General features: G+C 44.8%; 1 protein-coding gene across 1 annotated transcript in view; it reads left to right on the top strand.

Moving 5' to 3' along the window:
• ADAMTS9 (ADAM metallopeptidase with thrombospondin type 1 motif 9) overlaps positions 1-22,486 on the top strand; it is a 124,142-nt gene extending 101,656 nt beyond the window's left edge. The window contains exons 30-36 of the mRNA XM_034775562.1: positions 3,758-3,931; positions 17,326-17,496; positions 19,441-19,635; positions 21,571-21,703; positions 21,988-22,082; positions 22,232-22,326; positions 22,420-22,486. Of these exons, the coding sequence (XP_034631453.1) occupies positions 3,758-3,931; positions 17,326-17,496; positions 19,441-19,635; positions 21,571-21,703; positions 21,988-22,082; positions 22,232-22,326; positions 22,420-22,486 (930 nt within the window). The remainder of the gene's footprint in view (positions 1-3,757; positions 3,932-17,325; positions 17,497-19,440; positions 19,636-21,570; positions 21,704-21,987; positions 22,083-22,231; positions 22,327-22,419) is intronic.
• Positions 22,487-25,714: the final 3,228 nt, after the last annotated feature.

Here is a 25,714-nt window from a genome sequence, read left to right as displayed (position 1 = left end):
GATCCTTCCACACCGGGGTGAAATGAGCTATGTGCTGTTTGAAATCTTAACTATGAACAGTTTGGATATCGTCAAAGAAGCACTCTGTTTTTTTCGTAGCTCTTATCAGCTGTAAAAATAAGCACGGTGCTATGCTACCACGAGATTGTCTCTTTCTGTTGCGGGTAAACCAGCAATAGATTGTGTGAGATGTAAGACAGAGTTTAAAATACACTTACATTTTCTTTGTCACCACACACCCACAGTTTGTGTTGTGTGTGTGCCCGTGGCCGTTTCCTTTTCCTTTTAGGAATGGGAAGGTGAATGATTAATAATGAATACTAGCCATCACAAAGTATAAGAGAGTGCTCCAGTCCCATATGTTTTCTATTATCTGGACTGCTTGTATTTAAATTCTGAGCAATTCTTTTCTAGATAATTGTAAATCCTCCTTCCTAGAGCAAAATATTTTTTAATTTATGCATTCATCTGAAAAGGTTTTTCTCTTCCAGTAATGAATGGACTTGTGTTTTTAACTAAGGAAATGCCCTGAGACATCAGATATGTCTGACAGCTTATGCCAGATATGTCTACGGCTTATGTCTCCTAAGAATAAATCAGCACCGTTATCTTTTAAGCGGTAAAAATAACAATACTTATTCTGTAGTCTGAAAATTGTCTGTTTCTTTATGTAGATTTCAGGCTGAAACCTGGCCCTATATTTTTCTCAGTGATAAACTTGTGCGTGAGTTAATATGTTCCTTTTTTACTGTTGTGCTTCTCTGTAGAAAGTGGAGAAATTGTGCTAAACTACATTGAGGTCTAAAGTGAAAATAGTGGCAGGTTTGTTCTGTCCCATAGATGACAAATATATGATATTTATATATGGTATAGTAACAGTACACCCTGATCCTTACGTGAACAGGGGGAGGACTGTACTATCAGGTTTGTTATGCTTTTAGGGCCAGATATCCAGTAGATGTAAATCAGAGTTGCTCTTCTCAGATCAACAGAGGTGAGTCAATTAGTTTGATAAAGTAAAACAATGATCACGGTTAAAAATACTGTAGGGCAGAGTTTCTGTCTAAATGGGCATTTATAATAGTGTATCATTCTATTATTAGGAATCCAATTGTAAAATCCTACCTGTACTCTGATACATATGTAAACGTTATAAACAGAGAGTGAGAAGGCTGCATACTGATTAGGGGCTTGATCCAAAGCGGACTGGGTGGTAACCCCTTTGAAAGAATTCTAGCCCATAAACTGGCAACTTCCTTGTTTTCAGAACCTTATAGATGACACCGCTCTGATTTGTAAGGAAAATGATGTCCATCCAGTATTAAAGTTCTAATAGCGGCAGTAGTTTCTCTTCTGTTATCGATTAAGCCAAAGAAGTAGTTTTGGAGCCTTGTCTCTTTTGGGATTTTTGAATGTGTTCTGGATAAACATGACAGTATAGCAGGGATCTCAGGAGTGAAATCCTGGCCGCATTCAAGTTGATGAAAATATTCCCACTCCAAAAGATTTTTCCTGACTTAAGCTCACAAATGGGTGCGATCCTGGTGCCACTGAATTAAGCAGGAGTTTTTCTCTTGACTTCAATTGAGCCAGGATTTCATTCCAGGTGGGCCCCTAAATTAGCCAAAATCTTTTCCTGGGGGCTTATGTCCATGGCTTAAAAGTCCCTGTCTGGTCCTTGGGAGTTTTACAGTTTTACATATAGTAAACTGGAGTCCAGTTATTACAGCTTTTCATACAATAAACTCCCATTACTAAAATAAGACATCACTGTCCTTTTTTCAGAGTAGCAGCCGTGTTAGTCTGTATCCACAAAAAGAACGAGGAATCCTTGTGGCACCTTAGAGACTAACACATTTATTAGAGCATAAGCTTTCGTGGGCTACAGCCCACTTCATCGGATGCATAGAATGGAACATATAGTGAGGAGATACACCTCTACCCCGATATAACATGAATTCGGATATAACGCGGTAAAGCAGTGCTCCGGGGAGGCGGGGCTGTGTACTCCGGCAGATCAAAGCGAGTTCGATATAATGCAGTTTCACCTATAATGCGGTAAGATTTTTTGACTCCCGAGGACAGCGTTATATCAGGGTAGAGGTGTATAGATACACATATAAAGAACATGTCCTTTTTGGCTCACTATATTGTATAACATTTTCCTATTCAATTCGATATCAAATGCAGGATCAGCCCCTTCTAGGACAGAGCTGCAACTTTAACCTCTTCTGTCACTATCACAACATTCTTGCAAATGTGTGTTTTGTAGGTGATAAACTTGGGCGAAAGTTATTTAAAAATGTACTAAGCATCCGGGTGGATGTGTTTCTCCGACTGTTCAGCTCGCTCTCCCTTGTGGAATGTTTAAGATAAACCGTGTTATTAATCACAATAGAAGCACTACAGCATATGGGATTTATTTGCATCACCAATCATAGGAATCTAACTGCGTTGTGCTACTTTTCCAAGTTACACAAACCAGCCTTTCATAAATATTTATAATCAGGAGAATGTTCACAGTCAGGGGTTGGGGTTTTTTTGGTCTCGTTTGCTTTCTGATGTGTTCAGATAATAAAGGAAATGCTGCATTACAGAAGAATACTTTTTAAAGTTTTGGAAGAGGATTCCTTGCACGTTATAAATTGCTTAATTCCATTACTTAATAAGGCTTACTTTCGTGGTATTATAAACTTGTTTTCTCAGTATCTCATATATTAATTAGGTCTTTTCTACTAATTTTTAATAAAGCAAAATGTTAATCATAATATCTACATTTCAACCATACACCTCTGTTATACACACTTCTATCTAATCTTTACTAATCTTGTTCCGCATTTACAAACTATATATTAGGACCTAACAATAAAGAATCCATAGAACAGTGAAGTTAAGTACCAGTTAAACATATTATATTGTGGGAAAGTATTTTTGTATGGAAAAAATTAAGCTATTGAAAACAGCGAGCTGTAGATATCAATATTCAAAAATCTGAAAAACGTATTTTGCTCATGATTAAAACCAGACTTTCATTATATGACTAGAGGTGGATAAAAATGTGCTCATGCCATAATGAAGCTAATATATGTGAAAGTAAAGCAACTAATTTACAAAAATAGTTCTGTTTGTGGGGATATGCGGTATGTAGTAATTTTGCTATGGTGTATATGTAAATTAAAAGTAATTCCAGAAGTCTTGTACCTACAATTCTTCATGGCTTCAGTTCTTATGCTATATAATTCGTGCTTGTTTTTCATTACAGGCTGATCAGTCTACTAAACGATGTTTCTGTAAAGTTTGATTTATTTATTTAAACTATTGAACTGAGTGTGCAAGGAGTAACATACAATTCCTGCTGACTCTAGCATCTTGTGATTTTTTTTTTAACAATGTTGCTATCCTTAGAGATTTTTGCAGTATAAATCTTATAGGTGAAACCCTGACTCCGCTGAAGTTAATGGCAAAACTCCCATTGACTTCACTGGAGCCAGAACTTCACCCTATGCGTTCAGATTCCCTGCAAAATGTTTTCTTACATGGAGAAGAATTTTCTGCATCAAAAGGAGTCAGAGTTTTAAATGTCTAGGTGCTGTTGCTTGCTAGCTCAGACAAGTGTTAAATGTGTTTCCGAACTCAAAGCAGAGCATTATCTCCGCTCCCTTTCTCGTCTGAAATCAGAGAAGTTCACTATAGCAACAGAGAGTTTCACAAGGAAAATCAGGAAAGCTGCAACTTACTTCTTTTTGTCCCTCTTTAGTGCTCCGTGTCCTGTGGACGAGGCGTTCAGCAGAGAAATGTGTACTGCCACACGGGCACTCAGAAAACAGCCAGGGAGACGGACTGTTACCAGTTCACAAGACCAGTCTCTGAACAGGAATGCCACATTGCTGAATGTCCCCGTTACAGCTGGGAAATGGACGAATGGCAAGCCGTAAGTAGAAAGGGCCCGTAGTGGGCAGCTTCAGCAGTATTCAAAGCATACCAAAGTCAGACCTTCTTCCTGACGTTTCCCAGTATCACGTTACTCGTTCTGTGAAGTGTGAACTACAGAGAGACTTAGGAGATGGCTGGCTTGTTCAAAAGATTGTTGTCAGATGGCCAGGGTTTACACTAAGCAGGGTTAGCGCTTGCCTTGATCCAGACTGAGGGTGTATTTGTGTGTGTGCGTATGTATGTGTGCACGCATTTAAGTTTAAAACTTTAGATGGCCAAAAAAATATATATATGTAAAAGGAAGTCTGGCATAAATTAAACAGTGATGTGTGCAGATTGTGCCAGTTTTTTAGAAAGTACCAAAGAAAGCACTGGAGTTTAAGAAGATGCATAGTATAGTTGTATATGTGCATGCTGCAGAATGTTTTGGTAGGGCCTACACAAAGCCAGTATTTTTCTCATTTTGCTGACGCTGCACCCGATTCCGCTCCACTAGTCCCGTTCATTAGTAGCTGACTTTGGGTGTGAGTCTGCCGTCCATACACATGCGGGAGTAGTAACGTGGTAAGTACGTTTTATTGAGCTAAGTTTCACTATTTGCAGAGCTGTAGGAAGCTGTGTAAACTGGGCATTTAAAAAGTAACCTCCCACCCTACATAATCATCGATGTGCCTTTGGGATACTTGTCCAAACTCCCTCCGCCCCGCCCCCTGCAGTAACGTGATAACTCTCCCCATCCAGCATGCCAATTCCTCCTCCTCACTCCACCATCTTTGAAACACACCAAGATTCAAGCTGCACTCAGCTCTCTTGCACTGTGTGCACTTACTATGACCGGTGCGTGTGTAACCCACACACCTCCTGGGTGTGGTGCTCTGTCCCATCTAGTGGCACCGAGACCACTTAGAGAGAGATTAATGAGTCTGCTCTGCGGCCTTACCTAAGAGCCTTATGGCTTTTAGTTCATGCAGTAGAGGCTCATGCACTAAGCTGCAGAGGTCCCAGGTTCGATCCCACTTGCCGACGACCAGGGTCTGTTGGTGTTACACGCGGTATCAGGCCTCGTTAGAATATTCATCATTACTTGTGGTAAACCTACTAGACTGTGTCTAAATGGGATGATGATCGTTATAACAGAGATTATGACACACCTGCTGGACCCCGTGACTATAGCAAGGGCAAACGAGGATGAAACCAGAGGCCTTTTTGAGGTCAGCAGGGAAGCTATGGATTCTTACTATCTACCAAGGCCTACAAGTGGATGTAGGGGCCACTTTTCAGCTGTCTAAATCCTGCATTTGGATATTCAGGTTGCCAATTTAGATAATCAAATGCAGGATTTTTATGCCTCTTAGGCCATCCGCATTCAGAATTTAGACTTCTAATGAACCAAAATGAAGGACACAAAGACGATTATTAATGAAGGAAGCTTAATATGATGCCAGATTATTTTTCTGAAGATAAATATGATGGTCTATAAACCCCAGTTCACAAAACGTCCACTTGAAATGAGAACACAGAGCCAATTTTGTTCTAAAATGGCCTATGTTGGAGGTCCTCAAGGCATAATCAATTGGCAGTTGACTGGTCACATGGTACTAGCCCCTCCCCCTTATTTCCAGCTGCTACATTAAATTCTAACACAGTTAAAACACGTAACTTCTGCTGTAGTTACCCCAAAGTGATACAATGGTGAATGGGAGGGAGAGGCGTGGCTCCCCAAAGAATCCCTGTAATACGCAACAGGCCAGGAGATGAAAAGGGGTGAGCGTAGGACTGTTTGAAATTTTTCAGCTGGATGGTCCAAAAAATGGTCTTTTTGGAAAAAAAAATCTGACAACCTGCTGACTTTTTTGAAATGTTTCCTTTATTGGAGACATTTTTGGTGATTTCTAGTAAAATGAAAATTGTGGGTCTGTTTCAAACACTGCAAAATGGAAACAACTTTAAAATGTGTCAATATTTCATGATGGTGTTTTTTTTTAAAATGCCATCCCGTTCTCATTGAGAACCCTGGGCTGGATATTTCATAGTAAGCAATACTGAGAGAAATGTCTGAGCACAGAGAGGTTCAAGTTCCGGGTTTTATTCTCCTGCTTTTAGGAGGAGAATTGCTTTGCATCCTCATGTGTAACAGACCTTTCCTGAATCTCCTCTTCAATCCAAATGGCAACCTGCTTAATGTGCCTTTTGCTCTGCCTTCTGCTGCAGGCACATAACCCTGATTGATATCAGTGGGGGGTTGGTGTGCATTAAGGACCTATTGAAATCAATGGCAAAGCTCCCAATGACTTTAATGGTGCAGGATCAGAGCCTATGTGTACACTGTGGTTAGTAATGAAGGCAGCAATGGTGCGGATTCCAACCCATAAGGAGAGCAGAATAATTGTTAAGCGATCCAGGGCCTGGTGTTCATGTACACTAACGCCGCTTTACAGTGCTTTTGCAATGCAAAAGGGACTTAAAGCAGGAATAAATTCTTTAAGGCCTGTTTATGCTGCCAGAGGGGGTCTTCAGTTTAAATGAGAATCTGGTCCTTTCTATTCAGAGTGCAAAGGACAATCCAGCGCTGCCTGTTTACTATATTCACCTGCTCAGAATATTGGTGTGCTCGAAAACTCCCATTTTCTTTATTATTGTTCTGTGGTTGTTGTGACGGGTTGGATCACAGAAACCCCCTTGGGAGCTGCCACCTGATGTACCAGGACTACCTCTGCTCCTGTTTTCCCTGCCAGCTCAGGACTCCAGCACCCTGTCTTGCTGAGCCAGACACTCCCGTCTGCTCCAACACAGACCCAGGGTCTGAATAACTTGCCCCAAAGCTGCAAGTTTACCTGAAAACAGCTCACAGGAGTGTGCTTATCTTTAGCACTCAGATGCCCAACTCCCAATGGGGTCCAAACCCAAATAAACCCGTTTTACCCTGTATAAAGCTTATATAGGGTAAGCTCATAAATTGTTCACCCTCTGTAATACTGATAGAGAGAGATGCACAGCTGTTTGCTCCCCCAGGTATTAATACATACTCTGAGCTAATTACTAAGTAGAAAGTGATTTTATTAAATACAGACAGTAGGATTTAAGTGGTTCCAAGTAGTAACACACAGAACAAAGTAAGTCACCAAGCCAAATAAAATAAAATGCGCAAATCTATGTCTAATCAAACTGAATACAGATAATCTCACCCTCAGAGATGCTTCAGTAAGTTTTTCTCAGACTGGACACCTTCCAGGCCTGGGCACAATTCTTTCCCCTGGTACAGCTCTTGTTGCAGCTCAGGTGGTAGCTAGGGGATTCTTCATGATGGCTCCTCTCCCCTCTGTTCTCTTCCACCCCTTTATATATCTTTTGCATAAGGCGGGAACCCTTTGTCCCTCTGGGTTTTCACCCCCCCTCACTGGAAAAGCACCCAGGTTAAAGATGGATTCCAGTTCAGGTGACATGATCACATGTCACTGCAAGACTTCATTGCCCACTTGCCAGCACACACACATACAGGAAGACTAACAGGTAAACACAGCCATCTGCAGACAATGGTCCTGGTTAATAGGTGTCATCAAGATTCCAAACCACCATTAATGGCCCACACTTTGCATAATTACAATAGGCCCTCAGAGTTATATTTCATATTTCTAGTTTTAGATACAAGAGTGGTACATTTATACAAATAGGATGATCTCACTCAGTAGATTATAAGCTTTGTAATGATAGCTTACAAGAGACCTTTTGCATGAAGCATATTCCAGTTACATTATATTCACTTCTTATTATGTTTTTATAAAACCATATAGACAGCACAACGTCACAGTTGTATACAAGAAATAAGAAAAATATTCACAGAGGAAACAAAAAGTATTTCAGTCCTCCAAAGGCTGTGGAATGTTTCACCGGCAGCAAGACGGTCCAAGGTCAAAGCAGCAGCTCCATTCTTCCTTTTATTTCTTCCTTCTCTACTCGCTCATCCTTGATTCATTACTGTACAGTACACGGCAGCATAACGGATTATCGTATATACCTCACGGCCCTGTAGTACTTGGCCTTATGGACTAGGTTACAGACAAATGTAACCAACTTCGTTCCATTAGCTGTGCCATAATCGTCATGTTTGAAAGCTGTAATGATGTTAGAGTCTTATGTGGGGGCAGCTGAGGAATGATTCCAAAACTACTAGAAACATTGGGGATCAGATCTGTAGCTGGTGTCAAGTGACATAGGTCCATTGAATGGAGCTACACCAATTTACAGCTGCTGAAGATCTGACCCTGCAGTTACAAGACTGAGGAGGTAAGAAACAGAGGCCGAACAGAATAGACGATGAGCTGATGCCTCAGACAGAAGTGCGTTAGCATTAAAGACATTTGCAAAAGGCCAAGCTGTGCAAAAGGCCGAGCTGTGCAAAAGGCCAAACAACACATTCCTTCTACAGAGCACATTAAACCCATTCAGCTAATGAATGTGCAAGCGGGAAGCAAAGTAGATCACCAACCAGCATGCAGTTTTAGTACTTACCAAACAGCATAATTAGCCCTTCAAGGAACGTCTCCAACCTGTGGTCCTCGCTCTCATTTTTGCAACTGGAGAGAATGACCCGCTCCTCTTCCCACCACTTTTATGGGAGGCGGATGTTCACATCATAGGCGTGCACAGCCCATTCCATTAGGGTGTGCACCCAGGGAGCCCCGCTCCCGCCCTGCCGTAGCCCTGTCCCCACCCTGCCCCCATCCACTCCCTCCTACTTCCTGCCCCCTGACTTCCCCCCTCAGAATCTCCAAACCACCCCCTGCTCCTTGTCCCCTGACTACTCCCTCCTGGGACCCTGCCCCTAACTCTCCCCCCCAGGACCCCACCCCTATCTAAGCCTCCTTGCTCCTTGTCCCCTGACTGCCCCCCTAGGACCTTACCCCCTACCTGTCCCCTGACTGCCCTGACCCTTATCCACATCCCCACCCCAGACAGACCCCCGGGACTCCCACGCCTATCCAACCGCTCCCTGCCCCCTGACAGGACTCCCAGAACTCCCAGCCCATACAACCCCCCCCCCCCCCCCCGCCTCCCCACCCCCCCCCGCCCCCCCCCCCACCCTAACGGCCTCCCCAGGACCCTCCTTGCTCCCTGTCCCCTGACTGCCCTGACCCCTATCCACCCCCTGACAGACCCCGGGACTCCCATGCCCCATCCAACCCCCCTGCTCCCTGACTGCCCCCTTCAGAGACCCCCCATCCCTAACCACCCGCCCGGGATCCCACCCTGTATCCAACCCACCCTGCTCCCTGTCCCCTGACTGCCCCCACCCCTTATCCAACCCCCCTGGACCCAGGCCCCTTACCATGAGATGAGGCTCCTAGCCTCCCCATGGAGCCAAACACTGCCCTGCAGGAGCGCACAGCCCCGACTCCCAGAGCGCTGCATGTGTGACGGCATGGCTCCAGGGGAGGGGGGAGCGTGTCTGCCTCACCACGGAGCCAAACGCTGCCCCATGGGAGTGCGCAGCCCCGGCCCCCAGAGCACTGCGCGTGTGGCGGCAGGGCTCCAGGGGATGGGGGAAGGCGGGAGAGGGGCCAGTGGCATGCTACACTCAGCCGGGCACTCCAGTCCGGAAGCGCAGGCCCCGCGGCTTGCCGCGCCAGGAGAGGGGGGGCCATTTGCCCACCCCTGCATTAGGGTGTGTCTGGGCACACCCGGCACACCCTGTGCGCATGCCTATGGTTTACATTGGTTTCTTAAAGGGCTCCCCACCGGACTCTGTGCACTCTGGAGATTTCAAGCATGTGACACGTTGGATTCCAAGGAAGCTTTAGGGACAGAGGGGGGAGAGAAAACCCTCCTTGCCCATGAAGAATCACTAATTGAAACCCACTGCGGACGTTGCCCATTTTGAATTTGTCACTTTGTATCTGTTCCCAAGTCCTTCTCTTGGAGTAGTTTTTATTTTGTCAGATGCACGGTTAAAGCCAAATCACCTCCTTGCTAGCTATAAATGTAGCTTGCACGTTATTCATAGGGCTGAGGCATGGATTGCTTTAGCATGCTCTGAACAAGGAATGCAGGGAACCCAAATTGACACGAATGGCATGACCTAAAATAACATTACAGCACCCTTCTCTTTTTGATTTCATTTTTTACAGGGAGTTTGTCAAGCATTGTTTAGTCTTCCTCTTTTTAAACCACCACTCTAGTCTTGCCGGTGAAAAGCCATAGGGAACATCCTGGAATCCATCTCTTGCTTCTTACAGCACTGAGGATGCTGAGGTTGTTGGGTTGAGTGGGCAGGTGCTGTTTGGTGTTGGTGGCCTCTGATATAGGGGAGACAGGCCCAGCAACGGGGCCAATTGCCCAGGGGCCCGGGCGATTTAAAAGGGCCTGGGGGGCTGCTGCCACAGTAGCAGTGACCGGGAGCCCCATGCCCTTTTAAATCGCCCAGGTGGGCCACAGAGCTCCTAGGTGTGCACGGCCAGCACCGAGTTTCTAATCTGCGGTGTGGGGGGGTGCTCCCCCCTGGCTCTGCCCTGGCCCCACCCCGCTCCACCCTTTCCCCCGAGGCCCTGCCCCCGCCCTGCCTCTTCCTGGCCCCGCCCAGTTTTGCCCCCTCCCCCAGAACATGCTGCGCCCTCGCTCCTCCCCCCTCCTCCAAAGCCTCCAGACCCCAAGAAACAGCTGATCCGTGGCAGGCGGTAGGTGTTGGGAGGGAGAGAGAAGCGCTGATCAGCGGGGCCCGGCAAAGGGCCGGAGGCGCTCGGGGGAGGGGGAGGTTCTGGTAGTGGGGGTGCTCGGCTGCCAGTGGGGGGTGCTCAGCACCCACCATTTTTTCCCCTGGGTGCTCCAGCCCCCGAGCACCCACGGAGTTGGTGGCTAAAAACCAGCGGCGGTGAAGGCAGCCGGGCGGGCAGGTGGAAGGCCTGGCCATGCCAGAAGACCGCACCCAGCAGTACAGCCGGCAGGCACAACACTACCCAAATGTTAGGCAGACCGCATCCGCGGCTTGTGCGTGCCTGCACCAGCTGCCGCACGGGGTCCAGCTCCGCGCCCATGTGGCCACGCCGGGCCAGCAGCCGCGTGGGGCCCAGCTCCAGCCTGCCCTGCACGAATCAAACCTCAGCCATCCCTTTCTAGGGGACCCATTGACTGTTCTTTCTTGGGACTCAGAACTGCTGTCGGCGGGCCTGAGGGGAGACCATGCTATACGTTCCCTTCTGGCCTTCTACTCAGTGATTCCATGAAACGGTTGTCATTAGAAAAGGCCCTGTTAATTGCAAGGACGAAATGGGTGTGGGACTAGGTGACCAGATAACAAATGGGAAAAATTGGGACAGAGGGTGAGGGGTAATAGGCACCTATATTAGACAAAGCCCCAAATATCGGGACTGTCCCTATAAAATCGGGACATCTGGTCACCCTAGGTGGGACCAAAAGGAAAAGCACAAAATTGGGAGGGAAAGAATTTGTATGTTCACCCTTATGCGAGAATGCTGCAAAAGAATGGAAGTTACAGCAACAACAACAAATACGAAATTGTGTATTTCTGGCATTTGTTACTTCAGGGGAAATCTTTCAGTCCTGACTTAGGCAGAATGCCCATTGAAACATGTTCTGATTTTGTTTTTTACTTTTTTGGTTTGGTTTTGTTTGCTTGCTTGACATGAATTCACAAAATGCTTCAGTTGACCTAAAGCTGCAATTTTTTTGGTGGGAAAACAAGTTAAAATTTTTGGTCAACTCTATTCATGAGCTTAAAGTTAAGTGCCTGCTTAAGTATCTTGCTAAATCAGAGCCTAAATAGACAAGACGGAAGAAAGGTGGGAGATGCATTAGACTTGCTTCGCCTTCCTCTTTGCTCGGGTCTTTTGCTCTTCAGGGTACATGGCAAAATTCCTCATTTTACAGATGAGCAACTGTGAGGCACCGAGAGATGAAGCGATTTGCCTAGGGTCACTCATGAAACCCAGGAACTGAAATCTTATTTCCTGGGTCTCAGTCCATGTATCTTAACTCCAAGACCCTCCTTCCTCCCGAGTTAAAAATTAATAACACAATATGGCAATATACTGTCACTGTATCTGTCAGTCACTTTGTCTTTTCCCCATGGCATCTAAGGGCAAACTGGAAGTCATGTTCAAGGATTCTTCTGCCTCTTGGACAATGTGACAGTCTGAACTTTATCTAGTATATTTCAGCCTAGCAAGGGAGCTTCCGCTACCTAGAGTCATAGAATATCAGGGTTGGAAGGGACCTCAGGAGGTCATCTAGTCCAACCCCCTGCTCAAAGCAGGACCAATCCCCAGACAGATTTTTACCCCAGTTCCCTAAATGGCCCCCTCAAGGATTGAACTCTCAACCCTGGGTTTAGCAGGCCAATGCTCAAACCTGTTGCTTGTGGTATTATTGCTGGGCTTAGATGAAATTTCTCTTCATTTACGGGGCCTGGCATCAGCCTAGCTTAAAAATCATACAACTTATTCCCTCTCCCATCGCATCCAGGTTTCTGCAGAAACTCCCTAATTAGAATGGAGCACTATGGCTGCATTGGAAAGGTGACAATTAATGCTTTTTGTTGACTGTGCTTAGGGAATCCAGTAACCCACTTTTAAATGTAATTTAAAGAGTTCTCTACTTATACCATGAGGCGATACCTGAGAAGGGCAAATATAGCACATGTGGTTCGTTCTCTGGGGAAATCACAGTCAAGCAAATTATTCTGTTCCCCTTAGGAGTGCTACATTTCAGTTCGGACCTAGGGGAAATTTCCACTCTCGGGACTTACAACAAGAGAGTAAATAAGGTGGAAAGCACATGCAGACCGTGGGGTCTTTTGCCAGACTGCAGATTTTTTAATATTGGCTCTTGTCTCCGAGCTGCTAAATTACTCCTCCAAAATAAAAGCTGCTGGGTGGGGGTGTTTGCAGTTTTGCATGATTACTATTTACTAAATATTGATGTTGAGCATTAACTTGCATTTCCTGCGAGCCCTCTGCAGCCAAAGCGCTATGCTGCTCGTAACCACAGCACTTCTACTTATTGACGTTTTAGTTCAGCCGTCTCAAGAAATAATTTGCAGTCTGGGTTCTGACAGCTAATTAAAAACGAAAGGCTCTGATAGTACTGCCGTTCACCTAGGTGTACTCGGTAGATCTTGCTCATCATCGGAAAGCAGTGACTGGGTCAGAGATCTTGAAAATTATGTACAAATGGTGAAGCTAACTGGATGAAACCCTCGGTAACTTGGCATGTAGATTTGTGTGTGTGGGCGTGCGTGCAGTCCGACTGAATATTACATCCTTTGCTTAGAGGAAGACAATTCCTGTACATTCTATCCAATGATAATTTTCAAGAAATGGTCTGTTAACAACTCCAGGTAGCTGAAATCTTAGCAGCTTCTGGTAATTTTTTATGTTGACTTTTCTGCTGTCAATGGCTCTGACCCTTCCATACTTTTGATAGGTTCTCTTCTCAAAGCGCATTCTATCTGTGTGAGTGCAGGAAGGAACCAGGCCCTAGTTTAGCACGGCCTTGTGATCGGAGTGTTTCTCCACGCTCCTGTGGCTGCAGAAGGCTTAGAAAGCATTTGTTGGGCTTGGCTGAAGTATCCTGCTCGTAATACCGTGCATTGTAGCGGCAGTGGTTAAACCAGGTTGAAGCAGGAGGGGGACCTCTCAAGGCACCAGTCAAGGAGGAGAGAGGGGAGCCCGCTTTACTCAAGCCAAGTTGAGAAGGGGAGCTCTCCTTCTGCTTTTAGAATGGGTAGGGGAGCTGCGCTTTCCCTTTACTTTAACCTTTAAGCTGAGTTAGGCACTTGATCTTCCAGCCCTTACTCATGGGAGTGTGCCACAGAGAGGGCTGAATGATTGGACCTTTCAGGAGCAGTGGTGAACCTCTCCATCCATCGATCAAGGTATTTTCAGAGCCCAGCCCGAGGTGGGTAAAGCGTGTACACAGGACCTGTTTGCCTAGCTGATGAAGAGCTCCCTTTCTGCTCTCAGTCGCCCTCCCACAGTCCAAGCAGTCTCTGTAGGGCTGCTTTTTCTTCACCGGTGCTTGGGAAATCAGGGGCGACCTTCCCTTCGAAATGCGGGCCTTGCTCCAATGAGCCACGCCTGGGTCCCCTTGAGGCGAGACGGCTGTGGTGCACTCCCCAGGGGGTTTCCCCTCCAGATCTTTTGGAAACGTAAATTAGTGCAGAAGGCTGCTTGCTCCATCAGACAGTGAACGCACTGTGCTGAGGCTCCCAGGTCTGCACCGGCTTCCAGTCAGATTGTAAGTGGAGTCTAAAATGTTTGGTTTTGACTTAGGAAGCCTTCCATGGTTTGGGCCCAGGCTGTGAGAGAGAGAGAGAGAGAGAGCTCTTCTCCCTCGGGGGTAACATGGCATTTGCAATCAGAGGAGGTGCTTGAGCTGATGGACCCCAGGTTTAAAAGAAAGGAGCCAGCTGACAGGCCCCCTTCACTCTGAAAGTTTCACTTCCCCCTACTTTTTGCCCAACAGAGCCCAAGTCTGTTGAGCTTTGGGGAGTGGTGCAAAGGTTCCTGGGCCTTGCAGGAAGGGTTGAGTTGTCTGGTTGTAGGGCAGTAGACGAAGGCTGGCCCAGAGGTCAGGGCTCTTGTCTAGTGTCGACCTGGGTTCAAGTCCGTGCTTTGCCACAGACTTTGTGCCTCAGTTCCCCGTCTGTAAAATGGGGGTGGTAGCCCTGCCCTGCCTCACAAGGATGTGGGGAGGATAAATATATTCAAGATTGTGAAGCGCTGAAATATTGTTGTAAAGGGTGCCAGATGTGTACCGTACATAGCTAGCTTATTATTCAAAATGAGCGATCACTGGGGAACCTTTCTTCCGGAGTCCTTCTCTGGGCTCTCATCTTTTGTGTAGGACACAAATCATTTTTTATTGTTTAATATTGGTGATAGGTGCTTTTTAATAAACCGAAATACATAAACCCCACTTCACTTCACTTCTCAACTCCTTTTCCCGTTTACATGGTGTCGGAGGTGCCCATGATTATTTGCCACTCCTTCTGGTTATAGGCATGCACATAGTTTGGGGAGGGCCATGGGGGACCATTGCTCCTCCAAACTGTAAGTCTCAGGAAGATGCAGAATTTGCCCCCCACACGTTGCCCCGTTGGCCTGGCTGGAGTTGTCTCCCCAAATATAGAAGTCAGTCTACCCCTACAGGGTTATAGGCCCTGGAGTTCAAGTCCTTTTTTCTTCAGTCTTCTCTTGGCAGAGTCTTTCCATTGTATCCTCTGTCTTCCATTGCAGTCCCTTTCCTCCAATGCTTTCTTTGCCGGTCATTCTTCTCCCATTCTTATCACATGTCCAACCCTCCTCAAATGTACATTCTCCAGCCAATCCATCAATGAGAGTTCCAAGTTTATCTTCCCCTCATTTTTCCATGCACATTCTGTCTACCCTCCACTTACCTGCCATTTTTACTGTGACGGGTTGGATCACAGAAACCCCTTTGGGAGCTGCCACCCGATGTGCAAAGACTACCCCTGCTTCTGTTTTCCCTGCCAGCTCAGGACTCCAGCACCCTGTCTTACTAAGCCAGACACTCCCGTCTGAACCAACACAGACCCAGGGTCTGAGTCACTTGTCCCAAAGCTGCAAGTTTACCTGAAAACAGCTCACAGAAGTGTGCTTGTCTTTAGCACTCAGATGCCCAACTCCCAGTGGGGTCTAAACCCAAATAAATCTGTTTTACCCTGTATAAAGCTTATGCAGGGCAAACTCATAAATTGTTCACCCTCTATAACACTGATAGAGAAATCTGCACAGTTGTTTGCTCCCCCAGGTATTAATACATACTCTGAGTGAATTACTAAGTAGAAAGTGATTTTATTAAATACAGACAGTAGGATTTAAGTGGTTCCAAGTAGTAACAGACAGAATAAAGTAAGTCACCAAGCCAAATAAAATAAAATGCGCAAATCTATGCCTAATCAAACTGAATACAGATAATCTCACCCTCAGAGATGCTTCAGTAAGCTTTTTCTCAGACTGGACACCTTCCAGGCCTGGGCACAATTCTTTCCCCTGGTACAGCTCTTGTTGTAGCTCAGGTGGTAGCTAGGGGATTCTTCATGATGGCTCCTCTCCCCCTCTGTTCTCTTCCACCCCTTTATATATCTTTTGCATAAGGCAGGAACCCTTTGTCCCTCTGGGTTTCCACCCCCCCTCACTGGAAAAGCACCAGGTTAAAGATGGATTCCAGGTCAGGTGACATGATCATTGCCCACTTGCCAGCACACACATATACAGGAAGACTAACAGGTAAACACAGCCATCTGCAGACAATGGTCCTGGTTAATGGGAGTCATCAAGATTCCAAACCACTATTAATGGCCCACACTTTGCATAATTACAATAGGCCCTCAGAGTTATATTTCATATTTCTAGCTTTAGATACAAGCGTGGTACATTTATATCAATAGGATGATCACACTCAGTAGATTTTAAGCTTTGTAATGATACCTTACAAGAGACCTTTTGCATGAAGCATATTCCAGTTACATTATATTCACTTCTTATCATGTTTTTATAAAACCATATAGACTGCACAACGTCACACTTACCTTACTGCTTACCTGCCATTCTCCTCAGTATGTTGTTGGCTAAATCTAAATACATAAACTCACACTGAAGTTAATTCTTCCATCTGGGCTGCGCAAGGTAACCAAGGACAAATTGGATCCACCAGCATTTAAAAACTAATCAGTGCCGCCCTATTGACTCTTGCCAACTCTTGTTACATCAGGCTGCGAGCAGCCCCTGAACAATTCCTAGTCTCAAAATAAGGATGGCCAATAAGGAACCAAAACCATATTTTACATTAATTGGATATAAAATAGGCATGTTAGAAAGACAATTTAAGAGGCAGTAGGGTCTAGTGAGTGGGTAGGGCACTGGACTGGGAATCAAAAAACCTATATTATATACCCACTGACTAGCTGTGTAACCTTTTGAAAGTCATTCAACCTCTTTGTGCCTGTTTCCCCTTCCACCTTTTGTCTTGTTCATGTAGTAGGGTTGCCAACCCTCCAGGATTGGCCTGGAGTCTCCAGGAATTAAAGATGAATATTTAATTAAAAATTATGTCCTGTGATGAAACCTCCAGGAATACATCCAACCAAAATTGGCAGCCCTACTATGTAAATGTTTGCTCTTCAAGACCTGGGCTCTTTCTCCTTATTAGTTTGTGCAGTGCCTAGCACGGTGGGGCCTTGATCTCAGTTGTGGCCGCTAGTCGCTACCTCTGATACAAATGAATGCTGTTGCTCTCTATTATTAGTTATAAGTAGCATTAGTTTATCATTTGTACTGGGGAAATGTTTTTGCGTCACTACGTGAATTAAAATGAAGTTCTGTGACATCTGTGCTGACCTCTCTCATTTATTGGCAGTGCATGAAAACGTGCGGGGAAGCGTTCCGGTACCGGAAAGTTGTGTGCATGAATCAGAATAACCAAGAGGAGGACAGCGTGAATTGTGATGCGAGCAAGCGCCCCTCTGATAGGGAGAGCTGCAATTTACTGCCTTGCGAGTACATCTGGATTACAGGGGAGTGGTCTGAGGTGAGCACCATAGGGAATCTACCGCAGCACTCCGCGGCAATTGTCATTCTGCTGATTGTACTGGGAGCTTCAACATCATTAGTCTGATCAGGGTGTGAATGTACCCTCTGAATAGCCAAAGCCAACCCCCCAGCTGGAGCAAAGCAATGGAGTTCCTTTGACTTGGATGGAGTGATGCTGATTCTCAGCTTGGTGCAAATGTCACCAAAAAACTCAAGTCTTTCCACACAGGAGCACCATCCCTTTGCCCCCTCCCCCCAAGAAAAGCCTGGGTTGATGTGCTGGAGCAGTAATTAGTGCTGGCAGCATGGTGCTGGATACTTTAATTATTAGTTTGTTTCTTTCTATGTAGTTTCTCTGTGGGAGAGAGGAACAATAGAGAGGATATTAAAAAAGTAAAGATCAGTTTCCAGTACAGTCCTGGTTGATAACTTGAAGTGTTTTTATTCCCACATGGATTCCACCTACTGTACAGTGTAGATTAAATATGTTTTTATTCCCTTGGTACACGTAACATAAGTGAACGCAGTCAAACCACGGCCTCCTGTTTGCACAGTTCCACTAGAAACGGCTCCTTAGCTGGTGGGAATCGGTATAACTCCATTGAGTTCAGTGGAGCGACACCAATTTCATCAGCCTAGAATCTGGCCTTCGAAGATTGGTATAATTACCAGATCCTTCTCTTAATCCTGCATACCGTAGCATTTGAGAGCCCAATCCTGCTCGCTTTCCTGACCCCAGCACTCTCACTGGCCTCACAGGGCTACTTGTGGGAGTAAAGCGAGCAGGTTTTGCCACCTAAAATGTGAAGGAGGAGGCGTGCCGAGGAAAATTGTCTACTTCCCTTCGGAGCCAGAGCTCACTGCAGAAGGAAACAAACTAATCACAGATTGTTTCATTCTGCACCAAGTGAAGGAGTACTTTCCACTTGGAAGAGCAACAGAGGAAACTGACCAGGCTGCTGCTGACACAGCAGAGATGAGAAAGGGAGAGAGAGAAAAAGAAAGAAAGAAATGGTAAAAGGTGAGGTGGGGAGGAGCGCAAGAAAATACAGGGGAGAGAGATACAGAGAGAGAGATTTTTGGGAGGACCAGCCTATGATGCAGAATTCCTCAAGTGCCATATGGTCTTTCTGGAAAAATGTTCCTTCAAATATGAGAGGATCTACCAAAGTATCTGCTTCAGTAGCCTATCGTGAGTCCAGTCCTGCAAACACGTATGCACATGCTTACATATAGCCATTGCCGGGGGGCTACTCACATGCATAAAGTTGCGTGTTTGCATGTTTGCAGAATCGGGGCTATTGCACAGATCAACAATGTGTTCACCCCAACTGCTGTTGAATTCATAGCCTATAAAGGGAATGCTACAAAATTGCAGACAAAACATTGTCTGTCCTCCTAGCATATCTCCATTCCAGTGGTACGGGGCAAACATTTACCCTCCCACCCCCTTTTCTGAAAATCCTGTCGAACAACGCAGATTCACAGCAGCGTTTTACTGATCGCAGAGGACCACATGCCGCTGCCCTTACTCGTGAAGAGAAATACCGTACGACACAAGGAGTCCCACCGACATCAGTGGACTCATGCCTGCAGATTTATCGCAGCCGAGGATCTGTCCAAATGAGACTACTTGTGAACTGAGCTACCATTCAGAGGGAGTAAGGGGGGGGGTCAAAGTGTGACCCCCCAGCTAATTTTAGCACTTGGTTTTGTAGGTTGCCAGTGGCCACTACAATAATCAGCAGCCACTTAAGTATTGTGCTTTAAGGCGGACCGGTCATTTATTGATCATTCTGAGCACAAGCATATAGTATCCCTTCCCCCACACCACCTCCATAACTGGCATAAAATTCAAGCTAGCCTTTCTTTTTTCCTGTTTGTGAAAGACACGCTGCGAGCGCCCATGGACAACGTTAACCAAACTCCTTCATTTCCCCAGTGCTCTGTGACCTGCGGCAAGGGCTATAAGCAAAGGTTGGTCTCGTGCAGTGAAATTTACACCGAGAAGGACCATTACGAGTACGGTTACCAGAATACAGACAACTGCCCTGGCACCCAGCCACCAAATGTCCACACATGCTACCTCGGGGAATGTCCAGTTTTGGCAACATGGCGAGTTGGCAACTGGGGGAGCGTAAGTTTAATGTTGCATTGTGCCTGGAGAGAAGCAATATTACCAAGGGGCGAGAGAGGCTGAAGTTGAGCCGGTGGGTCAAAACATTGGCCCAAAATTGATGCATTGGTTAACACACATTCAAGCAATGGCAGCTTTAGCCTATGAGACTCTTCCCAAGGGTCCCACACCCAGTGGTCAAACAGCTGACAGCTCCGATGATCACAGCACTGCTGCTGAAGCCAGGTGACTGATAACTCCAATCACAGAACCGTCAATGGTTCTCTGATCCCTATGGCCCTTCCTTTCTGCTCTCCCTTTCTGTCTTAGCAAGACTGCATGACACAGATCTCTTCCTCCCAGCTCCCATCAATGCTCTGCTTGACTTACTCTTGCCATCCCAGGTAGCTTGTATATCCCAGCAGCCTTTGCATAGGTGGGCAAAAAAGAGGAAGTGATCTTTTGACTGGGATCTAGCAAAAGCGATGGTTGGCCATGTGTTTTGGAATGAAATTCACTCACATGAATATTCAAGGCTTAATATGTGAATAATTGATCCACCAAAATTTGGACAAATTTTGAGCATCAACACACAAAGAATTACACTTTCCTTTCCCCCCTTACTTCAAGTGCTATGAGAGAGCATTGAAAAGAAACTATCCTTTCAGTGTAAAATTATTATAGTGCCAAACCTTTTCTGGATCCTAAACCACCAGATCAGATTTTGGTTAAAAGATGACAATTCACTTTTGAAGACTTCGCCATTCTTTGAAACATTATGTTCCCCAGTGGCTTTGATTCATTAACACATCTCAGGCATATAAGGACATGTATCGAATCTTTATGAGGATTGAGTCAAGCAAAACATTGTGAAATTTGTCTGAGTTAATAGAACTTCTTTTGGGAGTTGCACACACTTCAGAAAGTAAAAATTTGGCTGTTGGTTTCCCCTATTGTCCTTACCAACCATTGTAAACTACCATGGCTTTGCCAACCTTCGATTTTCAAAATAATTTAGTGTGGAAATAATTCTCAGCTTTGTTCAAATCCTGGGCCCCATTCTGTTCCCATTGAAATGTTATGGTTCAGGGTGTGATACAGAGTGACCCAGGGACAGGCACAAATTGATAATTTGTGATTGGCTCTAACACGTGAAGAATGTTTTCGCCATCTTACTGTGCACTAGTTAGGAATAAATTTTTAACAGGAACTAGCGATTCTGGCTGCCCGTCCTGTGACACCGTAAATGGGCCTGATTTTTAAAACTTAATGGGAGCACTGGTCCTTTTAAGGCGTCTCCGGTTGGGCTCCCAAACATGGAGAGCGTCCAAAATCACTCTTCGCTTTTGAAAATTCAGGCCTCGAGCGGCGCAAAACCGGGTGATTTCCGTTTACAGGAGCGGGTGTAAACACTTCCTTTGGTTTCAGTCCTTACCCCTGAGTTTCCATTTGAGTTTGGGTTTCAAAGAGAGCCCAGATGTAGCCACCATTTCACCTGGTCTCTTGCACAGTTTGGATATGAAATCATAAATGAACCCAGGTTTGTTCAAAGGGGCCTTTCTGTGACCCGGAGCAGAGCTTCACATTCGTAAGCAGACTTGCTTGGATTCTGGCTCCCTAATGAATGTTTCTCTGTCGTGCATCCCTGCTGGTGTGAAACAATGTCAATCCACTGGGTTGAGCAAGTGGAATGAGCTGCCACTGGGACTCTTTGCTTGAGCATATGGTTCACTTGAACCATTTCTGCCCCAATCCCACAAAGCACTTTAAGGCTGGTGAGTAGTCCCACTGAAACCATGGGATTCCTTGTGTGTCTAAAGTTCAGCGTGTGCTCACGTGCTGGGCTGGGCTGGGGCCTTGGCAATCTGATCTTCACCAACCAACGGTCTGTGTTTTACCTGCCTAGCACCATAAGCACCAGTAATAGCACAGTACTTACGATGTTTTATTTTATAGTGCTCGGTGACTTGTGGCATTGGAGTGATGCACCGGTCAGTGCAATGCTTGACCAACGATGACCAGGCGAGCGCTTTGTGCCATGCTGATTTAAAACCCGAAGAGAGGAGGACGTGTCACAACATCTATGACTGTAAGTCTACGGATTGGTGCTTTCCACTTACGGTGGAGCCAGAGAGGCACCGAGCGCCTGCAGCTCCCATTGACTACCGTGAGGGCTGCAGTCCTCGGCACTTCCCGCATCAGGCCCTTGATTCGGCAAAGCGCTGAACCTGTGTGTGATTTCCCTGGAACCACTCCCGTGCTTAAAGTTAAGCATATGTTTAGATGCTACACGGGATCAGGGCCTAAGCGCTCCCAGAAGGAATGGTGCTCTACAATGACTACTTGACTACATCTATTTCGGTGTCATTTCAGGTGAATTACCGAGCAGCTGTCAAGATGTTAAAAGACTCAAAGGTGTCATTGAAGATGGTGAATATTACCTTAAAGTTAAAGGAAGGATATTAAAGGTGTGTTTCGGCAACCGATTCCGCATTTCTTAAAGCTGCACGGTTATCTTGTGTGTGCTCTTCACTTACGCATTTCCCACCATCAGTTTTCTAGTCACATGCTTTTCACAGTCCGTGTCTGACAAAATTCTGATCTCTGTCACTCTCAGATATATTGTGCTGGGATGCAGACCGACAGCCCAAAAGAGTATGTGACTCTTGTCAGTGGGTATGCGGAGAATTTCTCTGAAGTGTACGGCTACAGGTAAGCAATCTCTTGGCTCTGAGCTTCACGCTGCTTTGTTTTCCATGGCAATATTTTCCTGTCATGAGTAGAAAGGGTTTTCTTTTGATTTAGATTACATAACCCGACNTTTAATAACATGTTTTTTTTTATTACAGTAGACTGTGAATTAAATGTATAAAAAGACAAATATTTGTGTATGGCTGTGTTCCTGAAAATGACCAATAATGTAAATAACAGATTCCTCATTCAGTATTTAATATAGGCTGGTACTTGAAAGGTGGCGTTGTGTGAGAAAGTGAAATCTTATTCAATAAAATCTCCAACTCCTTAGGAGTCTGGTTGCTGTTTCCTAATCAGATCTGCATTACATTAAACTGCTTGCCATTCAACTTGTTAACAAGCTTTGCATTAAATAAAGCTGTCACTGGAGTTGAGTGAATGAATAGCCATTAGAAGTGTCTTGTGCATAATGTCTGGCCGAAGAAAAGCCTGCAAAAGAGGTGGTCAGAGGAGAGAAAAGGGAAAGGAATTTATAGCCTATTCCTAATGCAATTAGTATGAATATGCAAACCTTAAAGGTGACAAATGGGTACCAATCAGGAGAACGGCTCATGCTGCTTTTGCCACCCTGAAGTTTTTGATAGTCCTTTCACATGGACATTGGAGAAAGTTATACTTGAAATTGCTTTAGTACCGCTTTTAAAATATACCGTTGAATACAATCACGCATACTGCCTGCCGCATGTTGTCTGATTTTGGTGTATCATCTACAGCCCTGTATTGTTTAGATGTGTTTTCTCTTTCAGAGAGTCTTTTCACCATCAGTGACCCTCACAAGTCAAACACTCCTTTTATTCCCAGTCCCCACACCTAGTCTTCCCACACTCAACCCCCCCCCACTCCAAGCAGAGTTTTAACCTCATAATTTCCTAATAAATATTCATCTTATCATAGGCCTGATCCAGTAAAGAACTGATGGCGTCTAATTTAGTTGTTACCAGTCAAGACAGAGATCTTGGCGTCCTCATGGATAGTTCTCTGAAAACATCCACTCAGTGTGCATTGGCAGTCAAATAAACCAACAGAATGTAGGAACCATTAGAAAAGGGATAGATAATAAGACAGAAAATATCATAATGCCACTCTATAAATCCATGGTATGCCCACACTTTGAATCCTATGTGCAGTTCTGGTCACCCCACCTCAAAAAAGAGATATTAGCACTGGTACAGAAAAGGGCAACAAAGTTGATTAGGGTTATGGAACAGCTTTCATATTAGGAGAGATTTAAAAACTGGGTCTGTGCAGCTTGGAAAAGAAACAAAAGAGGGGGTATGATAGAGGTCTATAAAATCATGATTGGAGAAAGGGAATAGGCAAGTGTTATTTACTTTAAACCATCACTTACTTTCAAACTAGAGGTCACCCAACAAAATTCATAAGCAACAGCTTTAAAATAAACATAGGGAAATACTTCACACAACTTCAACCCATGGAACTCATTGCCAGGAGATGTTGTGAAGGCCAAATTATAACTGGGTTCAGAAATAACAAGGTAAGTTCATGGAGAACAGGTCCATCAGTGACTACTAGCCAAGATGGCCAGGGACACAATCCCATTCTGTGGGTGTCCCTAAGCCTCTGACAGTCAGAATCTGGGAGTTGACAACAGGAGATGGATCACTCAAGAATTGTCCTGTTTTGTTCATTGCCTCTGAAACACTTGGCACTGGCCACTGTCATAAGACAGGATACTGGGCTAGATGGACCATTGGTCTAATCCAGTATGACCACTCTTATGTTCTTAAATGGAGAAGTGCCAGAGACTCCATGAAGTCCACTAGAGACTTCGCTGTTGCTATTGAGTTTACATGGAAGGTGCCCAGATACTGTGCTGACAGGTGGCAGTATAAAACCCTAAGATAGATAGTATTTTTAAAATTAGCCAAACTCTTGCAGAAAATCTTTGTTGCCATAGTTATGCTTCTCATTTGCAACAGCTTTAAATAGCAGTAATAAATGTGCCATAAAAATGATGCTAATGCTTTTAGTTTTTGATGGCTGCTGTGAAATCACATTTGTGTTGTTTATTGAACTCTTGTCCCTATAACAGGCTGCAACATTTTTTCCCTAAGTCGTATTTTGAGGGTCAAAAGTTCCACTTCTCCTCAAGTAGCCTGTTAAAATTGTTTTACAGTCTCCATAACTTTGGCTTATGCTTATGTAACAAGCATTGCCCAGTACTTTAAAAGACACTGTAAAGCAGAATCTTTAAAAGAAGGGAAACCATTTGTTCAACCGTCTTCTCGGTTTGATAATATTTAACATTAATGAATGAAATCCTGCAGAGAGAGCTGTTGAAAGCATTCACTGTGTTTATAAAGCGTCCAATGCCTCAAGGAAAGCGGACCCTAGATTTATATAGAGGTGGTGTGATTTAGTGGACAGAGTACTGGATTGGGAGTCAAGACACCTAATTGCTGTGTGATGTCGGGGAAATCACCTCATCTCTGTGTGGTGACAGGCCCAATCTTTGTCTGTTTTATTTAGGTGGTAAATTCTTTGGGGGTAGAGACTGTACAAATTGGGTGTTCGTACAGTGCCTAGTCCTTGATCTCAGCTGAGTCCTCTAGGGCAGTGACTCTAAACCTTTCCAGACGACTGTACCCCTTTCAGGAGTCTGATTTGTCTTGTGTACCCAAGTTTCACCTCACTGAAAAATGACTTGCTTACAAAATCAGACATAAAAATACAAAAGTGTCACAGCACACGAGTACTGAAAAATTGCATATGTTCTCCTTTTTACCATATAATTATAAAATTAAGCAATTGGAATATAAATACTGTACAGCATATAGAGCAGTATAAACAAATCATTAGATGACATTTTAGTTTGTACTGACTTTGCGAGTGCTTTTTAATGTAGCTTGTTGTAGGCAAATATCTAGATGAGGTGATGTACCTGTGTACCCCAGGGGTACATCTACCCCTGATTAAGAACCACTGTCCTAGGGACTAACATACCATTAATAATTAGTAAAGTAATTAGTAATTCTATATTTGTACATAACCCAAATCTGCATATATTGGAGTCACATTCTTCCCTGGGGATGTACATGTCCCTGGCCAGCTTTCGGTCTTCAGTTTGATTACTGGTGTAGCTTCCAAAGAGCAGAAACAGCAATGTTTTCAGTATAGCACATGAATGAATAACAATGAATTCTGAAGCATTTGTCTCTGGTTTAAAAAAAAAAAAAGGAAAGAAAAGAAAATACAGATTATTGCTTCCATATGTTTTCAGCCTTTTTACACTGCTTGCAGTTGTTTCTTTTCATGAATAAACATGCTTTGCATCTCTATCTCCTTTAGGATTCAGATATTCTACACGTCCTTGCATTTTTATTTC

The sequence above is a fragment of the Trachemys scripta genome, chromosome 7, assembly GCF_013100865.1.
Source record: "Trachemys scripta elegans isolate TJP31775 chromosome 7, CAS_Tse_1.0, whole genome shotgun sequence".
Lineage (NCBI taxonomy): Eukaryota > Metazoa > Chordata > Testudines > Emydidae > Trachemys > Trachemys scripta.
This window is presented reverse-complemented; position numbering and strand designations above follow the sequence as displayed.